The sequence below is a fragment of the Peromyscus californicus genome, unplaced genomic scaffold (genome assembly GCF_007827085.1).
Source record: "Peromyscus californicus insignis strain IS unplaced genomic scaffold, ASM782708v3 Scaffold_11__1_contigs__length_118956290, whole genome shotgun sequence".
Classification (NCBI taxonomy): Eukaryota; Metazoa; Chordata; class Mammalia; order Rodentia; family Cricetidae; genus Peromyscus; species Peromyscus californicus.
The window spans coordinates 30283646-30308954 of NW_026294402.1; the positions used below are offsets into that span (position 1 = coordinate 30283646).

At 45.7% G+C, this 25309-nt stretch overlaps 1 protein-coding gene and 1 long non-coding RNA gene across 8 annotated transcripts in view; one reads left to right on the plus strand and one right to left on the minus strand.

Moving 5' to 3' along the window:
- The window catches only part of LOC128121402 (uncharacterized), a 94146-nt gene extending 69679 nt beyond the window's left edge, over window positions 1-24467 (minus strand). For both annotated transcript variants that reach the window (XR_008222183.1, XR_008222177.1), the window contains exon 1: window positions 24050-24467. This is a non-coding gene — a long non-coding RNA (uncharacterized LOC128121402). The remainder of the gene's footprint in view (window positions 1-24049) is intronic.
- Window positions 1-25309, plus strand: part of Kirrel3 (kirre like nephrin family adhesion molecule 3) — a 569791-nt gene that overhangs the window by 431493 nt on the left and 112989 nt on the right. For all 6 annotated transcript variants that reach the window (XM_052756044.1, XM_052756079.1, XM_052756035.1 and 3 more), the window contains one exon: window positions 9940-10017. In XM_052756044.1, coding sequence (XP_052612004.1) covers window positions 9940-10017 — 78 coding nt within the window. The remainder of the gene's footprint in view (window positions 1-9939; window positions 10018-25309) is intronic.

The window sequence follows — 25309 nt, forward strand, 5'->3', positions numbered from 1 at the left end:
TGAACTCCCACAAAGGCTGCTCTGTGCACTCCATCTCCAAGCAGTGATGCCTATAACCATCAGCCAGTACTCTGTTGGTCCCTTCTTCCCCGGGTCTAGGGTGGCCTTCTAAGTAATAGTCACATTCTTACACTACATCCCAGGAGAAGGGCCCAGACCTGTGCTCTGCCACCAAGCAGGCCTGGGTTTAATCTTGGGTCCTCCATCCCGCAAATGCAAGTTCAGGAAAATCAGTCAGCTTCCTGGAGTTCCACCTGTGCAGTGGAGCTGATGCTCATCTCTTCACTGGTCTGTGTGAGACTAAATCCACAAACCAAGTTTATCTTTGAGCATCACTGGGGACCTCTGCCTTTCCAAAGATCTGGACCTCAGGGGACCTGTAGGTGATAGAATGGGATGCTTAGAGGTGAGGTGGGACTTCACAGAGCCTTACGCTTATCTTTTTGAAAACTGTTGGTCATATTAAGAAAAAATAAAAACAGAAAATCCCCTCTTGCCGCCTAGCCTCCCAGCCATGATTGACAGGATATACCAGGCTGAGACTCCCCAGGGGCTGGGCATGCAGCTGTCATGCATCTGTCCCCATTCAAACAGTAGGAAAAGTATCAAAGCCTTCCAGGCATATGTGGCCCTTGGCAGCACCTGCTACTTACAGGTTAAAAGGACTGCTAACAAGCCAGGGGAAGAAGGACCGGAATAGCTTTCATGATCCTATTTCTCTGTTGCGTCCCTCACAGAGCAGATGACTCACTGGAATTAGACTTCCTGAGTGAGAGACAAGCTGAGGAATCCTTGGATCTGTGGTAAAACTGTTGCCCACAAATCTCTTCAACCAACACTATTAAATGCCACCCACAGAAATTCTACCAGAAACCCCAAGAATGGAGATTATGTTTTTGTTTACCAATCAACACTTACTGGCTGTCTGGCCGTGGAGATGTTATTAATACTTAGCCTTTTGGATTCTCGGTTTCCTCTTCAATCAGATAGAAACATCACATAGAGTTTCTGAGGTTTGACACGGTGCACACAAAATAGCCCAGAAATTAATTAGTTGCAGCCATTTAACACCAAGCAACTTTGATTTTGATGGAGGTGGGCTTGGCTAGCATGAAAATAGGCAAGGCTTGGCTGTGTCCAGAACCCAAGGAGAATGCCTCCTCCTCATTCCGGTATGTGGAGGGTCATGGTGGACTCTCCCAGCCCAGAGCCTTGACTGATGGCAAGCACCCGAAGATGGCACATTCTGGGTCAGATGGTAGCCCGGCTGGGATTCTAGGCAGTTCATCAGTTGACAGAAGGACCCCAGGCAGTGTCAGAGGGACGGTGCCAGAGAAAAGGGGTGACACGAGCCAGGCATGCTCACAGAGAGCAGCCATAAGGCTGAAACTCGTACTCAACAGGGAGTTGTGTCCTGCAGAGAAGAGACTGGAGTGCCGCACGCTGGGCTCAGAGGGGTCAGCCAGACAACATCATGCCAAGTCTCTCTGCTCAGCAGCAGCAGGACTGTGGGCAGACCCCTTGCCCCTCTAAAATGTCAGTTTCTGGGCTGGAGGTACAGCTCAGTGGTAGGGTATTGCCCTGCCCGGATATGCAAAGTCCTGGGTTCAATCCCCAGTATGGGTCGGGGTGGGGGGGTCTCTTTATAAATCACAAGAGGCATGATGATGCCTGTTTCTATGACATGAGAGAGTAAAACAAGAAGGCGAGTGAGAAGGCCTAGCAGGTGAACACACTTACCATGCATGATGAGCTGAGTTTAAGTCCTGAATCCCTGAGTGGAAGGAGAAAACTGACTCCAAGGAGTTGATCTCTAATCTCCACATGCATAGTGTCACACACACACACACACACACACACACACACACACACACACACACACACGCACACACACATGCATAATAATAATAATAATAATAATAATAATAAAGAACAAGTACTTTTAAAACAATGTGCGAAGTTCCATGCCTACAGCTGGGCAGTTTGTTGGCTAGCTTCTTCTTCCCCAAGATTCACAGGCTTAGGCCAGCAGAACACAGATGTGGAGAGCCAAAGGATTGGTGACCACATGGTCACCCAGATTTCCTGTAGGCACATGGGATGTGGGGCCAATAGCAAGAGAGACTATTCTAGACCCCACAGCTGGTGGCGAGGAGCGGTTAATAACCCTGCCGCCTCAGCCAGACTGTGGATCGGGCTGTGCCAGCTAGTAATGGCACAGCTGAGGCAGACTCAGGAGGGCAGGAGGAGGCAAAGGCCAGCCACTGTCGGCGACTGTTATCCTGTACAAAGCTGCAAAGCAGCAAGGTTTTGATCAGCAGGTGTCTGAGGAAGCCATGCTTCCTGCAGCAGCAAGTGAGGACGGGCTGGTGGACACAGAACTTCCTGGGAATTATCACCACTGAGTGTTGACGCTTCCTAAAAGACAGGAGCTCAACACAAGCTTTTTACGCAATCCATTACTTTGAAAAACTCACTGTAAGAACACAGCTGTTCCAAGTTTCTCTTGTAAGAATTTAATTGGTATGTAATAGCATAGTTAATTAAATACAAATCAATAGTTTAAAACAACTAATTGATACTTAATATGAATGGGGGGAAACTTGGTTCTAATATAATTAACTCATATTAAATTAGCTATGAAATAACAATTATGTTTTTACAACAATGTAAAGTTTATGGTTCCTTAATAAACTTAGATTAGCAAGCAATGAGACTCAAAAATTATGAAACAGGTATTATTGGCCTATTAAACATTTATTATGTGTCCTAAAGGGCTGGGTTCAGGCAACTAGTCAATATGAACGAACCTTTCTGAATCTTCTCCTTGGGTCTCTTTATTATAGGAGTTGATCAGAAAACAGGGATCTTTGCAGATTTATGAGCAACATAATTGCGTGTGATGTGAATAATTATACTGAAAATAGTACCAGGTAGAAGTGAGGTAGGAAGCTGGAGTTCAGCAGAATGGATGCAAAATTTTTCCAAACACAAGACACAAGGGTAGGATTTTTCTCCACAAGACTTTCACCCTCTCAGCTGAATATAGCTGATGAAAAGTTTATTTCTTCAGATCAAAACGCCTTCTCAAATTATTATCTGGGTCTTTTTCCTTTGGGAACTTGATGCTCAGAGTGCACCATCACTGCCCTGTAACATGGTCAGCTCCCTTCATGGTCACACCAAATCTGATATAACAATCCGTTGATCTTTCCAATGAAAGACACTTGTGGCCATATCTGCATCCTTCCTTGAGCTAAACATTCCTTTAGTTCCAAGGTCTCATCCAAGGACCTTTCTCAGACTCACTATTTTCTCCTTGTTTCCAGGACTTCTAGGCCCTAAATTTCTCCTGCGACAGGCTCTTTCTAACTCCTTCAGCTTTTCCAGTTCATCTGACTTGTGGCTGCCATGCTGACCTGATAGTTCACCATATGGATTTTATGAGGGCCTTCTTCCTCTCATGTTTCCATTTTCCTATCTGTTAGGAAAGCAGAGGGTCCTTGACCTCCAGTCCTGACTCTGATATTTGCCTCATTGGACTTGTCCTTTTTAGCTACTTAATTCCCACCTCTTTTTATCATGCGTTGGCTTTTTGAATTTTTCATAAATCATGCAAGGGAGATATTAGGAGAAGTATAATTTATAGATGGAAAAAGGAAACAGAAGCTCTGGACCCCATGGGATGGTTCACTGCTGAGTGCTCCATCGCAATATCAGCCAGCTCTGCTCATTCAGAAGCATCAGGACCTCCCAGCAACTCCAACCAGGTCCAGCTGGCGTTTTTTCCATATGGTCCGAGGCACCATCTGGGGAATTGGGGCTATTTTCAGCCATTCTGCTGCTCTCTGTGTTGAGATGGCAAGGATCTGCAGGCTCTGTGTGTCCCCCTTGAGAACCCTCTGTGTCCTTCTACCTCTTTCCAGATCTCTGCTGTGTTCAGAGAGCGAGAAGGAGCAGCAGATGGGAAACCATTGTCTCTCACCTGGAGCATGGCAGGCCTCTCCTAGGTGCTTGCACTCTTCTCTGGGCTCATCTCTTCTCCATATCATTTACACTGGGTTAAAGTCCTCTTTCATCAGTGCATGATGGCCTCCCTTCCCCAGCTTAGCCGTTCTAAGGGCTCCCTGCACCCTGCAGGAAAATGTGGAGCTCCTCACAGGGAGGCTCCTCAGCTGCCCCAGGATCTGGCCTCCGCCTTCTTCTCCTCCCTCATCTCCCCTCTGCTCCTGAAATCTTTACAGTTGCCCACCAGGCATGCTCTAGTTTCTGTTTGGTAACTTGCAGAAACATGCTGGAGTCAAATAGTTTCTGGAGGGAAAGCGCTAACCTCTTGCTTTCAATTTTTTACTAGGATACATTAATGTACACGGTAATGGGTTTCGTTTTGATGTTTTCGTACACATATATAACATACCTTCATTGCATTCTTATTGTCCTCTTTTGGACCCTCCCTCCATACTTCTAGTCACCCTCCTTTTCCCAAACAATCCCCCTTCTGCTTTCTTGTCTTGTTTTTAAGTACCGATTCTGCACATAAGAGAAAACGTGATATTTGTCTTCCTGAGTCTAGCTTACTTCGCTTAATGTGATGATCACCAGCTCAACTTGTTTTTCCCACAAGTGACATGATGTCATTCTTCTTTATGGCTGAATAAAATGCCATTTTATGTGTGTAACACATTTTCTTCATTCAGTTGTCTGGTGATGGCCATCCCAGATGATTTTATAACTTGGCTATTGGGGGTGCAGATGTCTCTGGGTCTGCTGACTTAGAGTCCTTCAGGCACATTCTCAGGAATAGTACAGCTGGAAAACCTGGTATTTCTCCTCTTAGCCATTTTAGGAGCCTCCATCCTGATTTCCCTAATGTCTGCCCTAGCTTATCTAACCAACAGGGTATAAGCATTAGAAAAGGTTAGTCTTCAGCAACTGAATGAGATAGCAACTGAATGGGACTGTGATAACATGGCCAAAAAGTAAGTAACCCACGAACGGGAACTTTTATCATCATATCATCCAGCCATCACGAGGAAGTAGGTGGGAACAGAAGAGAGGTCCTCCTACAAACAGCCATCCACTGACATTCTGGAGAACCTCAGAAATGGGAGGGGCAGGAGCTGCTTCCTGTCCATTGCCCCTGTTCTAGCTAGCGTTACTTGAGGCCTCAGTAGTCTCTAGATGGGGAATAACAAGTGGAAAGAAAACTCCTCCCAGCATCCCAGAGTGCCTATGAATGCTCCTAGGCACATGCACACTCAGCAGCCTTCTGTCTGCTGTCCTCTTTCCCATTGTGGTTTGTGCCCATCAACTCTACTGTCCCATTGCAGCATCTCTGATCAATGCTCTCTCACCGTTTGGGCCCCGGTGAGCAGTCACGTGACGCTCTTCTCTAAGTGTGGCTCTGTGACCAAATGAAGGAGGTGAAGAGAATCACAGACACTGGAAATAGCCACGCCCCACTAGAAAGCCGGCTCCTCCCCTTCCTGACTATGTGAGTTAGCTATCGCTGCTATAACAAAGTATCACACCTTGAGTAACTGACACTGAAAAAATGCATTTCCTCAAAATACCAAAGGCTAGGACCACAAGATCAAGACGTCAGTGGACTTGAGTCCTTCTGAAAACTATAGGGAAAGGCTTGTTAAAGATCTTTCTCCCTCTGTCTTAGAAATGGCCATCTTCATGTTCATGTGTCATTCTCTCTCCCTCACTTCCTCCCTCCCTCCCTCCCTCCAGCCCCTACCCCTCATATGTTTCCTTCAACTTCCCCTTTTATAAGGACACCAGTGATATTGTACTAGGGCCAATCCTAATGACCTCATTTGAACTTGACCACCTCTGCAAAGTCCCAGTCTCCACATAAGATCACACACAGGGATGAGGGCTTTGTGGGGGGCGGGGGGGATTATGAGATATGAATAGGAAAAGGTATACTCAATTCATCTCTGGTATTCTCTGGTCTGTTTTGACTTGCAGCATCCACAGTCATGGTATCCCTAAGAACTGACCCTGAAACCAGCCCTGAGTTCTAGAGTGAGAACCAACAGCAGCTGGCTAGGTCTTTGGCCCTGAAGTGTCATTTTAGCTCTCTTAGCCTTGGTTTCTAAATTCAAAATGGAGGAAATAATTTCTACCTTGCTTACTTCGCCAAGCTACTGTGAGCCTCTAATGAGATAGTAAATATGACAGCATTGTGAAAAAAATAAGTGTGCCACAAATGAGATGCAGCATCGCCATGTCATGATTAGTAGTAGTCATGAGAATAAAGGATCCGGAAGCTAGAAAGAGCCCCATCCACAGCCTGCAAGCTGAAGAAACCCGCTCCATTTATAAACCCATCCTTTTTATTCCTCCCTGGAGAAAACCCCACAGTGTTCCCTACTTGGGAAACAGTTCCATGTTTGGATGAATTACAAGTTTCATTCACTCCACAAGCATCCCAACCTAACCTAAATGCATCCTGCTACATCTAAGCTCATTTTGACTTGGGTCAGGGAGAACTGCTCACCCCACCACTAGCATTTCTGAATCTGCCCTTTAAGTCAGCCATCCTCTGGCCCAGCACTTGCCACGGGCTAGACACTGAACCTGGTAGTAGGGGCTCAGGGCTGGAAAAGGATACTCTGATCCTTCTGTTGCTCACAATCCACAGCCCAAAAGTTCCCAGGGTGCCAACCATCCCATCTCCTTAAGAAACATCCCTGTTCTAATACCTGTTTCTGTGCACATAGCACTGATTAAGCCTTTGTCCTCCTCAGACAGTGCTACAACCCAACTACAAATGACTTTAAACTTTGCTATGAACAGTCTTTTTAAGCCAAGGCTCCATTCGTTCGTTTTCCCATGAGGCCTTTGAGGAATCTGGGTGGTTCTGCCACTGATGAAGCCAAAGATAGCAGCCTACTTGAAGAAGACCCCATATCTTGAAGTCCAAAACTAACATCTGTGATCTCATTCTACTATCCATCTCAGAGACAAGAAAGGGGACAGGCTGGTGGCGGGACTACCTCACAAACAGAGATTCATGCTCTCTCTGTAATGTTGTATTGTATTGTATTCTCCCCTATTAGCCTTGAGTATTTGTTTGTTCATTTTTGTTTTTATTTTTGTGTTTTACTTGGATGTCTCCCCAAGCCCACATGATTACTTTCTGCTTCCTCCTTGGTCTACATATGGACAGCATCTCTGACAATGCTCTTCCTCCCTAGATGGGCACTCACATTCCCCTGCCTCATCTACTCTGTCCCTGCTATGGGTTGCCACATATGGATTTGGTGAGTTCTAGCTTGGCTCCACCAATCTTTCCAAAGAGCATCTCAAATTTTGCGTATGACAAGCTAGCTAATCCTCACTTCAGCAGTCCTCCAGCTCACTTGTTCTCAAAGGGATCCCGATGGCTTCTCCTCACTTCTCAGCAAAGACGCAGCCAGAGAGCCCTCTCACTTAATAAATTTCTGCAGTGTGCTTATTAGCGCCTTGTAATGTAGTCGCCTAAATAATTAAGACTAACCCACACGTGTCAAATTAAATGAGCCAAATACATTGAGAAATTACCTCGTCCTCAATTTCTTTTATTAATCAGAGCTTTTTTAAAAAAAATTATTTCCCTGCTCATTTACAAAAATCAAATATAGTCAGAGAGACTCTTGCTTATAATAAGTGTATGAGTGCTCAGTCTCTCCTCTGCCGCTCACTTGGGAGGTATCCTAGTACGCGACACATAAAATAAGTTAGGTTGCACCATGGAGACAGAACCTGTGGACAATCAGATATGACAGGTCACTCATACTCCAGTCATTAGAACTGTTCCCCTTATGCTCACCTGAGAGTATGGAAAGCTTCCCAGAATACAGAGGAAAGAGTTCCTTCCAGCATCCTTGGCCCTCCTTCCTCAATGTACCCCCAGAGTCCCTCCTAGGCTCAATCTAGTAGTCCACGCTCTCTTCCATTCGAAGCCACCACTGATGTGCTTCAGGTGGGTATAAGTCAATGACAAACATAATAGGGACCATCAGCAATTCTGTCATTCTAATGGTCAGGCTTAGTCTTCCTATTGGTAGCACCTGGACTTTAGATGCAAGCCTAGACAAAAAGCGGTTGTTGGCTGGGACTAGGAGCCCCCTCACAGCCTGTACTTCCACTGGCCCCCTCTCTGCATGCTGCATTCCTGCCTTTCGGAGGTGGCTATTAGAAGGAATCCACAAATATAGTAAGTAAACATCAAAGGGGCTTTGATCCACACGGCCCTCGACAGAACAGGAGCCCCTGAAGAAAGGGCCAAGGCCTTGGATGGGAGAACTTAACATGTCAATTTGGGTGCCTGAGATGTGAAGCCGTTTGAAGTGAGGGCGGTTCGGCTGCGCCTTCAGATGAGTGAGCAAGTGTGCAGGGGAAGGAAGGGAAGGGAGCCTTTGGAAACAGCGCCCTCGGATCTGCCTCTCTGCTCTCCACTGATAGTCAATAAATCCCTTTAAAGAATCAGGAGATCAAAGCTGGTGACCTCCCTGGGCTGTGATGTCCCACCACCACCTGCCAAGCTTTGTTTTTCCCTAGGGCACGAACCCCTAAGCTCGACTTATCTGTTCTTGGGGGCCCTATGCTCCTTTTCATCCTGTTGTCAGAGGCTGGACCCGGGTGGCAGCAGCTGGATGCAGAGCATCCTGAGCAGAGACAGGAGGAAGAATCATCCCACGCTGTCTATTCTCTGACAGCCAAGATACCTGTCAGTGGAAGGCCAAGGACACATCCATGTCATGGACAAGTGTGACACTACTCAGCAGGAGCCTCCTCCTCTGAGAACATGGGTGGAAACAGCCATGTAGCAGGAATCCTGGCAAGTTTCTGTGGGGGTGCGGCTGCAGTCATATGCCTTCTAGAACAATATCAGGTGCCCATTTGTCCAGTGCAGGGCAGCTGTCCCATCTGTCGAACTTCTGAACAAGCAGGTAGAGATGAGGAGTCAAAAGCGTCAAAGAGAGTCCCTCAACATTGTCAAGCCTCCACCCACCCTCCATCTGTGTCATGTGAACAGCAATGGCCCATTCACATCCCACAAAGCATTGCCGTGGGAATCAAATATTAAAGTGGATATGAAATTGTTTCAGAATTCTTAAAGTACCCAAGACAAGTCAAGACCAAAAGTCAAATACCAGAGTGTATAGCTTGCCTTCTAGTGAGGCAGATGTACTCAAGTCCAATACTCACACACAATAGAAGTTGGTTTACACAATGCTCTACAAAAGATAGCATCCGGTATTTGCTACCCAAAGTTGCTCTTCTTCTTGTTCTTCTGGGAAAGTCAATCATGCTATGGGTCCTTGTGTCTCAGCACCATTGACCTCTGTACTCTAAGTCTACACTTCCCAAGTTCTAGATGATGTCACTGAACAGTGCCTGCCCATAGGAATACACAAGAATCAGCAAGTGCAGAATCCCACCCTTCCAGAAGGTTGAACACATCCTATCTACCTCTCATCTCTGTGTCTTCTCCACTCTCACAATTCATCTTGAGTTATCCACTATGTCTAGTCATGATATCCCACTCTGGACACTACCAGGTGTTCTTGTTCAGCTAATCTGGCCACAGTCTCAAAGTGCTTCGATCATGGTCCCCAACCTTAGACTATAAAAAGCCCATATAACCCAGAGCAATAGTTACAAGGATGGATTCTAGAGTCTAACTTCAAAATCCTGCCCCCAGCACCTGTTAAGGTTGCTTACATCATACATCTGTGAATGAAGGTTGTAGACAATGGAAAGCACAATGCTCTATGCCTCACACGATGCTGTGAAAATCTGGCAAGAACTATTGACTTTAAGTCATGCCTGGGACATAAGTGCTGTAGAAACAAACATTTGTTAAATAAGTATCCCTGCTTAAGAAGTCTCCTCACACCTGACCCATTCCCAACTCACCCACCTATGTCTTCCTTCCAGAGCTTGGCCTCCAGAAAAGAGGATGCTGTCTGGTGCTGGGCTACATGGCCAAGGACAAGTTTCGGAGGATGAATGAAGGTCAGTGAGAACCTCCCCTTCCCTTATGGGCCATGCAGTGAGGGGAGGGTATGTCTATAGCTGTGGTGCAGAGGGACCTGGACAAGGATCACACGGCAGCTCAGGAAGGAGAGTGGGGGGCTTGATCTTCATGGTGCTGTTTACACAGGGGAGAACAGTTGGTACCAAAGCACGGGATGATGATGCTTTTGCTACCTTCTCTTCCCCATGTGTCACCTGCTTCTCTCCTTTCTCTCTCTTCCCTGCCTTTGCTCTTCTACCCTCTTACCCAGGCCAGTGAAACCGGCTTCTGTTATCATTTGAATCCAAAGTTCTCCCTCCTTCTCTTGAATCATTCTCACTTTTTGAACTGACAGCACCTTATAGGTTACTCTGGAGAATCATAAAGAATAAGGCAGCATTGTATTCCTAGAGCCTTCTCTTAGAGACCTGCCTACTTTCCCAACTCCACAGACTGAATTCTGTCTCCCACCCAGGGGCAGTTCTGCCTTCCCCAAGCACTGGATCTCTGCCAAGGATCACCTGTGTCCCAGAGGACTTGGGGAAGATATTGACTTTGACATGGGGGCTGGCATGTGAGAATATCACTGTCACTTATGGATTTGCTGTAATAAAGAGCCAATCCTCTCTCCAGCCCTGGCCATCTGTCTCCACGCAACTAATAACCCTCTTCATCAGATGCCACAGACTGTTTGTCAGGGTTCAAAAGCAGATAGACAATGGCTGGGGGTGCCATTTATTCATTAAAGTCAGACAAATGAAGCTATGGCTTCTTCCCACCAGCCCAGCTTGCCATGAGCTGGCCCCCATCAGGGCTCATAGCTCCTGTAGCTTCCTTCCCACTCCAAGCAAAAGAGAGGAAACACTCCTATCATCTGGCCATGAGTTACACTGTACACAGCCTGGTGCCTTCTCCCTGAATTCAGCTGCCTCTCCTCCCAACCCACCATCCATGACACTCATGCCTCTGTATGTGGCCCAGACCAGAACCCTGGCTAGCTGGGTCCCTGTCACTGAACCCATCAAGATGACAGTCTGCTAGGAGTCAGGTCAGCATAAGTAAGTCCAGGAAGCTCTTATCTCTTACGTTCATTGCTTGCCTGTTCAAGAAAATAGCAGCTTCCAGAAGCCACTTATCATCTGTAGGAGCCCCATGACTGAGCACAGCCAGGGGTTGGGGCTGCATATTTTGTGGCAAGGCCATCAGTCTTGTTCATTGACTTTTTTCTTTCTCATCACCCTCTCGGTTCTCAACACTGCCGCCTAGAAGAGAATGGTAGGCAGTAACTTCCAATTTGTGAGAACTGACAGCATGACTCTGTCCGTGGTGCTGAATAGACACGTTTTCTTATTGGAAATGCTCATTACAGAAATAGAGGTTGGGCTTTTAGGGGTTGGGCGAGCAACTGGGCTGCGTTTGAATCTTGAGGCTCCAGGTGTCTGACCTCTGCTTCTAAGTGACCAAGAAAATGAAGGAAGGGGTGCTGAGCAAGCTGAGCCAAGATGAGTGATGAATTACAAGTCTCAGCTAACAAAATGGAGACAGGCTAGAGGAGGCACACAGTGTGGTGGAACAAGTCATGTGCAATGTATTAGTTCTGGTTCTGGAAGGGTCCAAGTCACAATGGGAAGAGGGGAAAGGCATCTGCTTCCAGGTTAGACAGACTTGCATTGCCAAGTGCCAGGCAGCACATTTTCTCTCTTCTAAAGTTCATAAATAAGAGGTATGCTCTGCTTGGGTCTCTTAAACCTCAGTCCATTTGCAGAAAAGAAAGGCATCTGCAAACACAGGGACTGTTTATGGTTTATAATTATCTCATAGCAATACTCAAAATAATTATAACTCCTACATGTTAATAATTGAACAGGAATAGCAGCCATGACATCAATCAAGCAACAGAATTTTTGGCCCATGCCAGACAACACACCTTGGTATGATTTGAACAATTGGTAAAATAGTTTAAAAAAATTATTATTATTATTCTCTAAGTGACCAGAATTCATGAGCTATTGGGACAATTAGCTGCTTTTTCCATTAGAGATAAAGTGGGGATCGTTTTATTTCAGAATAAATATAAAACCCTTGCTTGTGCTGTATTAAAGCATATTTGTTTTGTTTAACAGCATCTAATAAGGTGTCTGTCACCCAGGGAGAAGTGATCCCCTATTTCATTTGTTTCCCTGTTAATTTCATATCTCCTTTTATTTTATTTTCTCCCCATCACCACCCCCTCCTCCTCACTACATCCCCAAAAAATAACAAACATTTGAGAAGGAGCAAAAGGAAAATAATGAATGAACAAGAGCTTTAGAGATCTGGGGCTTGTCGTAAGTTAGAGTAATCGCAATTGGTGCTGTTAAGCTACACAAAGCAATAAAAAGAAAACACTATTCAAAGATCATTTAAGGAAGTATGTGATAGTCAATGAGAGAGTTGCTCTATTTGGGAGTGCTTAATAGCTTCTTGGAGAAAATCTGTAGCAGTTACAGGAATGGGAGGGTTGGTAAATGTTGGGGGAGAGAGTTCTTTCCTGTTTGGACTCAACAATCTGGGGATCCAATAAGGCTAAAGACAAAAATCCAATAAGGGCAGAAAAGGATAGAGGGGATAAAGACGGGCTGGGCCCAAAATGTCAGAGTTGTCTGATATCATTGGCTTCCAGTGATTAAGAACTCAGTGTTTTAAAGGAACTGTTGGAAAGAGATTGTTTATTTATTCATCAAACATTCATTGAAAACCATAAAAATGATACCAATTTTTCATAATAAGTGTCAGGCTCCACTGTAAGCACTGGAGCTGTTAAACTGAATAAGACATAGTCCCTGCCCACAAGGACCTCACAGTAAAATCACAAGCTTGTCTCACTAAAAACATCTCTACAAAAACCACCTGCTCACACCTCACCTAAATCAGAGCCCCTCTCCCTCACCATATGCTCCACCTGGCCAACCAGTCTGTTTTCTTTGCAGTATATATCACAATTTGTGATTGTGCATCAACTTCCTACTTGCATACTGTGAGCCCCACCTGTGGGGAAGGGAAGATCTCACTTCCATCTTTCCATATCCTTGATACATCTCAATGACTCACACATAGGAAGAGTCACTTATGGTAAATTACTTAGGTAAATGTTTAATAGAGGCTGGGAGTCACAATAGAAGACTATCAAAAGTCTCCTGCAGTTGGGTATCAGTTGAGTCTTGAGAAGGAAACAGAGCTCTTTACATAATGTGTCTCTAGGCTTGCCATGCTTTAAACCCAGAACTTGGAAGGCAGTGGCAGTCAGATCTCTGTGAGTTCTAGGCCAGTGTGGTCTACATAGCAAGTTCCAGGCCAGCCAGGGCTACATAGTGAGACCCTGACCAGGGTTGTCTTCACATCTTCAGCAGCACCCAGAGTCTTGGGCTTCCCTTCAGTTATGGGTTTAGAAGCTCCTCGAGACCCAGGCAGAGTGAAGAGAAGGTCAGAGAGACTGTCCTTGACCATGGTGATCCAAAGGCAGAAGATTATAGAGAGATCTAGATTGAGGGGCACAAGTCCTATAGGACCCAGATATTCTGTGAGGCCCATCTTGAGAAGGATAAACAAGAAAGAGTGTATTTAAAGGAGAGAGGAGGTAGGGAAACCCTGGTCCCCCTTCTGTCTGGCTCCTGGCCCCATACTGGAGTGGGTCAGCACAAGTAAGTTTCCTACACAGAGGTGCCCTCTTGAGCTGCAGAGAGGGGCAGACAACAAACTTCCAGGACATTCGGAATCCCAGTGGGTGACTGCTTCTCTCAGTTCAGTGAAGGGAAAGCAGCAATGCCTCCCAGAGATGTCTCATCTTCCCAGAAAAATCCACTCCGTGACTAGCACAGCACCATGGGATGACTGAAGACTCTGGCCTCCTGGAGCACCCAGGAATGATGAAGCCAGATGCCTGGTCCCCAAGCCAGCTCACAGCCACTGGGGGTACCACCATGCTAGTTCTGGTTCTATGGTCAAGTGCATGCCTACCATAGCTCCTGTCCTCACCACTCAGCCCTATGCAGGAGATGGGGCCATAGAGGATGGGAACACAGAGTCTTCTGCAGCCCTGAAGTCCTTTGCGATGGATGGGAGCCTTTCTCTCTTTCTGTAATGAGTATAGAACAACACTGATCTACCATCTCCTAACAGATGTTAAAAACAAAAAAAGCTGCCCCATAGTTGGAGCAAACACAAAATTGAATAATTTGGATCAGGTCATCCATAAGGCTCTATATCCATTTGCTTTTATGTTGCTGTGACAAAACACTGAACAAAAACAGCTTGGGGAGGAAAAAGTTTATTTGCCCAGCAGTTGAGAGAAGTCAGGGCAGAAGCTCAGGGAAGGAACCTGAGGCAGGGACATCCAAGAGGAGTGCTGCTTACTGGCTCATCCCTGTGGCTTGCTCAGCCTGTTTTCCTATGTATAAGAAAAGTCCAGGACCACCTGCCCAGGGGTGGCACTGCCCACAGTGAGCTGGGCCCTCCCCCATCAATCATTAATCATGAAAATGCCCCCACAGACTTGTCTACAGGCCAAGCTGATGGAGGCAATTCTTCACTTGAAGTTTCACCTTCCTGGGTGACCCTAGCGCATGTCAAGTGGACAAAGACTGACCAGCCAAGGCTCTAAATTGTGATGATGCAAACTCTAATCCGCCTCTCAACCCACTGCCCATACCTTGTTCTCTAGCCCATCCCATAATGTTGCATGCTCTGGTAACCAAGGGATCCCTGGTCACCAAAGGAGCCTGTTTTAAGTTGAGTGGTTTTGCCATCTGCCCCCCAAAGCACTTCAGAGTTTCTTTCTCCTTGCAGAGAAGATCAAGGTCCTGGTTGACTTCGATGCCACCCAACCTGCAAATGGACTGTACTTCTATCAGTGCAAATGGGAAGCAGGAGTTGGTAGCCTGGGACTTCTGACCACAGCCCAGAACATAGGAAGGGCGAGCCCCATTTGTGTGGGCAGCTCTTGCCACGAGGCTCCTTGGGGCCAGTTTGGCTCATGCGGAGGGCGCACAATCATTTTCCTGAGAGCATTCCTGAGGTGCCTGCCACAGTTCCCAGGATGTTGGCTAATACTGTCATTATGTTAGTTGGAGCTTTGGGGCACATATTTTTTTCTTATTTCATTTTTCTTGATGATGTGTTTTCCTCCACTGGGGCTACAAAGCTGGTTATTTGTATAACACCTCTGTTTATTATTTATGGCAAGACCCAGGCTTCCAGGGCACTTTATGATGGTTATTTAATTCACTCAGCATCTTGGAACAAGAGACCAGCTATTTCCATTCTCCTGCCACAATCTGATGGAAGATTCTAGAGCTTTGTCCCAGGCTGATTCCTCCAGCCATCATTCCTACAGAAGACCTGTTTATCCAAGACCAGAGGGTTTCCTGGGCTGCAGACCACGCCAAATCACTTTGTAAATTTCCCCTTCCCTCTCCTTCCTATCAAGATCTCACCACATCATGGGGATTTTACCTTCTGGGGATCTTCTGAATTTGCACCCCCTCTTTGCCCTCCCTCCCTCTCCCTTTCCCTTTCTCCACTATATGCCTATTCTCTCTCTCCCTCCATCCCTCTCTCCCCCTCCTTACCTCTTTCTCCCTATCTACCTCTCACTCTCTTTCCTCATCATATCCAACCACCACCCTCTGCCCATTTCATCTTCACACATAGCCAAAGCCATGCATCGAAATGAAAACTTGATACTATGTTCTAGAAACTATTTCAGTGATTCTCTGTTGCTTTTAAGAATATTTAAACCCTTTCCATGTTTTATAAGGCTCCACGTTAATCTGATTCCTGCCAGTTCTCCAATCACATGGCTTTCTTTCTCCTCAAGAAGGCTGTTCTTTCTTACACAGGACTTCGGTGTCCTTGGTTTCTCCTCTTAGAACATACATCACACTCAACCCATCCATCTCCCTCCTCTTTGCATGCTAATTCCTGCTTATCCTCCAAACCTTAGCATCAATATCTTTTCCCACTGAGTCCACTGATCTGCTCTCCCCAGGCTAGGTCAAGTTTGTGAACTACATACTCCTGTAGACCACACCCTTGCCCTCCAGAACTCTTACCTTCCGTGTACAAATGTACGTTCATAGTGCAGTTGTTTCACCAATAGCTGCCTGCCCTCCCAGTCAGTAACCTCCATTAGGTCGGTCATGTCTCAGGGGCCTAGCTCCAATGTTTGCACAAAATGGAGAATGGTGTGAGAGTAAAGACAGGGGCTGGTTTTGGCCCCAGGATGCTGGGACTAGGTGAAAAGGAAATATGAGCATGCAACTGGAAAAGAGAAAAAATGCCCCCAGGGAAGGTATGTGACTCGCCCAGTATCACAGCCAGCGGGAAAGTTGGGCCCAGGATCAGTCAGGGGAAAGTACCTAATCAAGCTGGTTGGGGTACTCTTTGAAAGAGACAGGATGCAAGAACCTCCAGGGAAAAGGAAGGAGGCTGTTCAGACAGTGACATGAGAGAACATATAGAAGTCATCCCCACCCACCTCACCTCCACAGACCAGCACTGTGCCAGGCTCAGAAACTCTGAGCTGGATGGACATGTGCTCTGTCCTCAGTGACGCTGCTGTCCAGCAGGGAAAATCAGCCATTCTTCATGCCAGTTGGTTGGATGTCTGTTTCAGTTTAAAGTATTTTATTTAGCATTGTGACTCATAAGCCTAAAGGTCAAACACTGTTTGGGAGTCAGAAATCTAGATGCAATTCCAGCTCTAGTCATGGTAGGCTTAGAAGCAGATCATCATAGATGTGAGACCAGAAGGGGGCCAAAGGTCATCTAGTTGATGGATCCTTAAACTTTCTTCACTTGCCCACCTTTTGCTGAAAAAAATTCTATGTGACTCCAGAGATATATAAATGTCTATGTTTATATGACTCCAAGTACATAGGCTCGTAAAGTAAGCATTTACTGATGATAAATGATAAAGAAATTAATATTTCTTAATCTTTGATACACAACATAATTTTACCACTTATTAAAAACAAAGGCAAATTTATACACTAATGAGATAGGTGTGCTTGTTTATTTTTACATAAATAATTAAATCTTGACTAAATATTTGCTGCTGCAGGGTGTGGAACATTTCCAACGGTTTTCAGATCAGTATTTTGATCTTAAAATTGTCAATGCTGAGAATTCTGCTTTGCATAAGCACATCATAGAACACGGCAAAAGTACATTTACTGCACTTCAGCAATTGTTGGAAATTCTGTCCTAATCCCAACCCAAAGTTCATTTCACACTTTTTTTTTTATAAAACTCAAATCACCAATTTAAATGGAAATTTTAAAAAAATCAAACACTCAAATTCAGTACAATCCAAAGATACACTACTTGGATACTTACACAAAGAAATGGTAGTAGAAAAATATTGAAGCCTTTGTCTTCCATAATTAAATGGCTTGTGTTTCTACGAGAGCAAAAACCTTGCACTCAGACTAAAAATACCACAATTTGTATCATTCAGTAGTCTCAAAACTGAGCTAAGGTGACTTCAGGAAGCATCTGTGACACTATGTGGTGTGACGGAGTGTGCAGTACATAGTGCACATGCTTTGTGTTCAGAACCAAGGCTGCATTGCCTCTGAGTGATGTGACACAGGTATCGCCAGAGACACCTGATTCACTGCATGTTTGACTTCAAGTCCGTTTTTTTGGTCATTGGATGCTCAAAAACCTTTCACTGATGCCAAATTCTCTATCACCTCCACATACAGTCTATAACAACCCCCCATGGGGTCATGATCCACAGTTTAATAAGCTGGGATGTAGTCAACACCATCTTTTGATGGTTCAACATCCTTGCCAAGTTCCACTGGATGGGAAGACTTGATGAATACTGTGGATCTGGGCACTTAGGACTGGCCACCATTCATCCAATGGCTCTCTGTGCATGGCACGGTGCCAGCCCCCTGAGATGTGACAGTGGCCCCTGATCCCAAGGCTATCAAGCACATAATATTGTAGTACAATGTCACAGCTGCCTCCACCAAGTATGAATAATCAGCTGTGACCACAGAGATGGAGACTCCATTCAGGCTGTAAGCCATGGAAGGTGTATCAAGGATGGCTTCTCGGAGAATTTGATACTTGGCTGCTGTTCTTAAAGAGGCCATTGCAGCCAATGCCTGAATCCTTCTATTAAAAAAAAAGAGAGAGAGAGAGCTGGGCGGTGGTGGCTCACGCCTTTAATGCCAGCACTCGGGAGGCAGAGGTAGGCGGATCTCTGTGAGTTTGAGGGCAGCCTGGTCTACAGAGCAAGATCCAGGACAGGCTCCAAAACTACACAGAGAAACACTGTCTCAAAAAAAACCCAAAAGAGAGAAAGGGAGAGAGAAACACTCTCTATCAAGGCCATGGGCACCTGTCTCTTCGTTCTGGTTCTTATAAAGAGGTTTCAAATATTATAGTCCTTCAATCCAAGGAGTCTTCATCCTAGCACTCCAACTGCCCTAACAAGGGGTCAAGTGACTTGGGAAACAGCTGCCATTGGCAAGACATTGGTCTCCCCCTGTGCTGTGTCCTGAGGAGGCCTCCTCTCCCCTCTCTTTTCTATATCCCTCATCTAGTCTCAAAGCTCCATCACTGAATTCATTGAATACTGAGACCCTCGCTCCAGTGCCTCCCCCCGCCCCACAAGAGTCTGGAAAATGCATAGAAGAGTGGAAATAAATGAGGTGCCTAATGACCTGTAGTGCCATAAAGTTTTTAGAGCTGTACAGCAGAATGAGTAGGTTTGGAGGTGAGATGAATTACCCAGGACTTTACTGAAGGGAAGTCAATAAAAATCTGAAGGCACTTGTACCACCTTCGCAAGGTGGTCATTGCGCAGCGCCAGGTCCAGCACTCTGGAAACAGCCATGGGGTACTGTGTTTTCCCCTCTACTCCATCTGCTGCTTCTCTGGGCCTTCCTTGCTGAAATATATTTGTTTCTATGGAAACGGTGTTGTTACTGGTATGGGAGGAGTTTAATGACATTCAGAAGTACCAAATCAAGTCCATTTATATAATGGTTTGAAATACACATAATAGCCTATGGAATATAGGACACGGTGACAGTTTCAGTAACTGCATACTGAGTGTGGGATAAATAGAGCACTGTAACAGCTCCCCACCTCTGAATCAAATGGACCAGGAATAACCACCATTTTTATCAGGAAAGGGAGGCATGTCTCAACCTCTGTTCACAAAAGCATCTTGAAACATGGCACAGGCCACTCTTTTCTCATTGAGGAAGGGTGCTATGCCATGGTTCTTCTGCACCTGCCAAGGTGTGGCCCATAATCAGGTACTGTGGGTGCGAGCATGTGGCTGTGGATGCTCTCAGGACCTAGAAAGAGGCAAGCTTCCCATCCAACACCCCTTAATCTCTCACTCTGGCTAGCCTGCGGCTCTCATTGTGCTGATAGCTGCACTTGGGTCTGTTCTGAAAGATCATTTATGTTTGATTTGGGGATTTATCAGGTGCTGACTGTGTACTCAGAGCTGTGGGAGGCATGGAGGAATATCCTTATTTTGCCTAGTTAACTCCAGAGACACAACCTAACTAAGGATTCAAATGTGATCATTTTTTTTATCTGCAGGAGAAGAGGGTACCTGAGTGACTTTAAAATTGACACAGGAGAATGGAGGCAACACAGGGTATCACCAGAGTGACTTTAAAAAATTGGCATGGGAGAACAGAGGCAACATAGGGTATCACCAGCCTGTTACCAACTATCAACTGTGGACAACTAGAACCTAGATTTGTGGGAACTCTGGGACATGCTGTAGAATACTGACTCAAAGTCAGGAGACCCAAGGAGCACAGCATCTACACACTGGCTCTTGAGAGAAATGGGTTGGAAGATGTTTAGGGCATACACACAAGGGGTAGGGGTGTTAGCTTCCAGGACTGCTTGCCTGATTGGTATAAGTAAGTAAGAGAGAGCCCCAACAGCAGAGTTCTCAGGTACTGGCGACAAGAAGCTGCCCCCACAGTTTCTGAAATGGTACAGCCTAGAGATTCAAGGTGGTCCAACAGAGCTGGTAACTTCCATCAGAAATTGAGGTTCCATGAGAGACTAGTGGCTAGTGACAGAGAAAGGTGGGGTGAGAGAGCTGAAGAGATGTACAAAGGATGTTCTCTTGGGGCACAGCAGTGGGTAAAGCCAGCAGTTCTGACTGCTGCAATACTGGGAACTTCAAGAAAGAGAGAGAAGGACCGGAGCTAACCCATGAGGATGTAAGATCAAAACACCACGTTTATATGATTGTATCATTTCCTCTCCACCACATCAAAAGTGTCGTCCCATTTTTGAAAAATCTTATTTCATGTGCATGGGTGTTTTGCCTGCATGTATGTCTGTGTACCACATGCATTCCTGGTGCCTGCAGAAGCCAGAAGAAGTCATCAGATCCCCCAAAACTAGAATTACAAATGGAAAGGCACTAGAGAACCTCCATGTGAGTGCTGGGGGTTGAGCCTCAGTCCTCTAGAACAGTGGTTCTCAACCTGTGGATTGAGACCCCTTTTGGGGTCACATATCAGATATCCTAAATATGTGATATTTACATTATGATTCATAACAGTAGCAAAATTACAGCTATGAAGTAGCAATGAAATAATGTTATGGCTGGGGGTCACCACACCATGAGGAACTGTATTAAAGTGTTGCAGCACTAGGAAGGTTGAGAACCACTAATCTAGAGGAACAGAAAGAGCCCTCAACTGCTGAGCCACCTCTCCAGCCCCATCCCCGCTTTTTTTTTTTTTTTTTTTTTTTTTTTTTTTTTTTTTTTTTTTTGGTTTTTCGAGACAGGGTTTCTCTGTGTAGCTTTGTGCCTTTCCTGGAACTCACTTGGTAGCCCAGGCTGGCCTCGAACTCACAGAGATCCGCCTGGCTTTTTTTTAACTTTTATTGAACTTAGAACTGTATAAAGTGTGTTCTGATGACTTTAATAACTTTACCCCTTGGACTTAAGACCTCCTTGGCCAAGGGGTTTTGACTGGGTTTACAGTATCAGACATGCATTCTCTCTTGTGGATCAGGCCTTGAATCTGATTAGAGAGTAGTTAGTTTCCCCCATAATAGATGTACCAATATTGTACCAGTTGGTACATCTTGCCTGGCAGGTTGGTATTATAGTTGATAGGATTCACAGCTGAGCAAAACCTTTGATGTCTTTTCTCCCCTGGTATCTTGTACAACACGTTCTAGGACTATGGAAGCTAGCTAGCATGAAGGAAGCTCAGTTTCTGCTTACTTTATATCTTGAAACCAAGGTGTGTTTTCAGCAATGGGGTTTTATCAGCTAGTTCTGGTGGACAGCCAAGAGGAATGGCAAGAAAGAGCCTGTATTGTTTGGAGGCCTCTGGGATCTCTCTAGACAATAACTTACAAGGAGCATCTCACAGCTGGCACCAGGGTTTTTGTTTAGCAACTCTTGGCTTCCTGGAGCAGCATTACCCAGACATTCAATATTTCTCCCATCTAACACTTACTGTTTTTTAACTTATGGTTTTTAGTCAGCTTACAAATCAATGGATTTCCATATGGCTTTATCATACATCCTTAGTTTTAATCAACCCTCCCCCCTCATCCTCCCATCCCCATCCCCACTTAAAATTTCTACCACCCAAATTCCCCCTCTCTGTTCTTGTATCACCCATGTTCTGCTATCCCCACTTTGAGGATGAAGAAACTGAGGCCAAGAAAGACTGAAACATTAACCTAAGGCATATGGCCAGGAGGCAAACTTGGCTTCTCATTCCCACTCTGCTTACTCCTGTAGGTGATTTAGAGGCAGTGTCCCCATCATCAGGAATGGGAGATGCGACTAACAGAGCTGCAGTGTTCACTGCTCAGAACGACTGCCTCATATCACCTCACCATGCACTACTCACAGACCCTACTCTGATCTTACCCTAGATCAAGATTAGACTGCCTGAGCCTAGTATTGAGTGAGTTCTCTGGGCAACACTGTCCGGGGTCACGGGAAGGAAAGGCACATCCTGGGGAAGGGGCTTTGACTCTGATGGTCCACAGAAGAAAACCTCTTCCCCATCCCTCCCTCTATACTCTCCTCTCTCAGCCTTACACCTGAAAACACCAGGGAGGGATGTCGGCCCACACTCATCCCTGAAGCAGTATTTCCACAGCCTGTTTATAGGCTGGTTTGGTTGTTTTGTTTTGTTGCAAAATATAGCCTCAATACTTAGACAAGGGAGGCAAAGGCTGAAGAGTCCCTAATTAAACAAGTCTCTTTCTTATTGAATATCTTGGAAACTAACATGCCAAAGGGCACAATAAGCCACCAAAAGTGGGGAACACAGTTCTCAAAACATTTTTACATGATGTATTGAGCCTAGTACTCCCTTGAAATCCACACTGGGAAATGGTGGTTTGAGGCCCATATCTGACACTAGCTAGTTGTGTGAGCATTGTCAGACAAGAAAAAAATCATAGCTGCTTTGTGAAGACCAGTAAAATAACATGGGTAAATGCCATAAATTGTAAAGTATTATACAAATAAGATAGTGTGTTATTATTTGCATGAAGCAAACACTTCCCCAGGTAATGTTTAATTAAGAATCAAACATAGAAAAAATATTTTTAGACATTAGTCCTGTTCTTGATGGGGAATAAAACCTTGTCTTTGATCTCTCTTGATCTATGTTTTCTAATCTGCAAAATGGGTATATTCATGATACCAGCCCTCTTAGTTGCATGCATTTGTTGTAAAGATTATATATATACACACACATGGCTGTGCAGGTGCTTTGGGAGGGTATAAAGTTCCATAGAATTTATTGTACCAAGTGGCTACCCCAGTTCAATCCCATTTGTGCAAAGATCAAAACAGGAGTGTTGGGAAAGGGATGGCCTGTGGGAAAAATTACAATGATGCATATTCTTCATCCTTATTCCTGAGGTAGGAGCTTTGCACATATGTGTTACCAGGGGGAAACAGGACTATTTCATGTGTGAATGGCAAATGCAATATTAAAAGGAAGCAGTTGGGGGAGCCCTGGAGAGGTCAGTGTGGGCTCTGTACAATGCAGCAGGTCAGCATGGATGAGTTCGGCCTCCCAAGTCAAGTCAGGGGCTGTCATGGGAGGACTCATAGAGGGCACTCTGCCCTGAGATGTAGGAGAACCAATTCCCCTTCACATAGCAGCTGGGGAGCCTTGAGCAAGTCCCTAACCATGCTGGACCTCCATGTCCACATTATTGAAGGAGAATAAGAAAATCAACCCCGAGCATTGTGAAGGCCAAATCCAAGCTCAGCTGTTTAAAAGGGGGTTTTGTGATGCCCATAAGTGGGAGGTGACACGGTGCACCTATTCACTCAGCTGTCACTGGGCGAACATCTACTGTGTACCGATCACTGCAGCCATGATCACTGACTCATCATTTAGTCTGTGCCAGACACCCTGTCCATCACTCTAGACACATCAGTTTATTTAATGATCACCCCAGTCCTGAGGGATAGCTATACTAACTCCCTTGTCCACATGAGGCAATCAAATTCAGGAGAGAAAAATAACTTCCCCAAAGCCATCCAACCAGTAAATGGCAGAGCCCAGCCCTGGAACACACAGAACTCCAAGCTCTATGCTACATGTTTCATCCTTTTCTGTGGTGCTTCTGCAGAGCCAGTGGTGAGCCTTATTCTCAAACCCTGCCAGGTCTTCCTTGACTTACGTCTTCCTGCCACCAGCCCCGCTGACCACTCTTCAGGTGCTTCAGGACCTCTCACCTTCGCGCTTCATCCTCTCCTCCTCCTCCTCTTCTGCCAGGCCTCCCATGGCTATCTGGCCTCTACAGCGCAGCCATTTGGGCCTCTAATTTCCATCCCAATTCATGCCCTCAGCTTCCCAAGACCCTGGGCAATGGGTCTCGCTTATCTAGAGCAGCTACTGGGTGTGTGGAAACTGAATACCTCCCACAACGCAAAAGCCTTCAGAAGACAACAAGGACAGATGGGAGAGTGCTAGGTTAGCTACAGCCAAGTCTTACCCGCTCCTGATAGATGTCCCCAGAGGCAAAATCAAATGACCTTTGGTGCCAGCTCAGAGCTCCTGGCTCCCTCTCGTCCACCACATGGTACAAGGACACAATGCTTCTGCAAATCTCTTCTCTATAGGGCACTGTCATGTTATCTTGGCTCATTCCTTCTCCAGAGATGAAGAAACTGTTTTAAACCTGCCGCCCCACCAGCTCTGCTCCTAGCTTCCAATGCCATTAAGTTTCATTATAACGAATAAACACCACAATGACATTTATAAGTTACCACTGAGCACAGAAGCACAAATATGAAGCAGATAAACTGCATTTGATCCAAATAATTACTGCAGGCAATATTGGGCTTAGTCTGAGCTGGCAGCCGGCTATGGAGTAATTTATTAGATTGCGTAAGGCAATGTTGCACGTTGGGTTTTTCATTATTGTGTCTCTTCCCCTCTCTGTGGCCTAAATAGGTTACAGGAGTTTAGACAGTGCACGGCCAAACAAAGACAGACTTTGCTCAAGCAGATTAGGGCTGGGAACACCATCCAAGGTCCAGGGATGGCTGCTTCCCAAGCAACACGCATACTTGTGAGAGAAGAGAGAACTGAGATTATGTTGATGCTGCCAGCCAAGGACGGCTCCCTGCCCTCCCCACCCACTGGCCCAGATACAGAAAGGGGCCCCATGGAAGGAGTCAATGACAGGCTGGATGCATAGCCTGGGTTTCTGCAGCAGACTCCAGCCAAAGACCCTCTCAATCAAAAGACCCCTCCATAACCTTAGGTGGCCCTGGGCAGTCCCACAGCCCAGTCTCAGACCTGTCCTTCTGCAATGAATAAAAGAAAGGAAGCAATCTGCCACCAACCCTGCAAAACAAAGCAAGGAGAGCTGGCGAAGAGCAGCCTCTCCTCTGCCAAACCTGAACTCATAAAGTTTGATTCAAGGGGTTACAATACCTCCTATTCAGCATCCCTCCTGCCCCATTCTCCCAGCCTTAGTAAATTACCCAATAAGCAGCAAGGACCTGTAGTTATTGTGCAGTTAAATGGTATTTGCCCAGTAAATCCTGAGCAGAGTACTCACGGTGATATACAGTAACTAATTACAGACATGAATTCTCTCCCCAAGACGCCAACTGTTACCAAATATTGCTGTGTTTAGGGGAGGAGGTTTCAAAGCTGCTCTGCTCTCTCCAGTGAAGCCATGAGTAACTTTGCTATTATAGGAGCCATAAGCATCTCCAGAGGCCTTCCAGCTGGAAAATAGAGA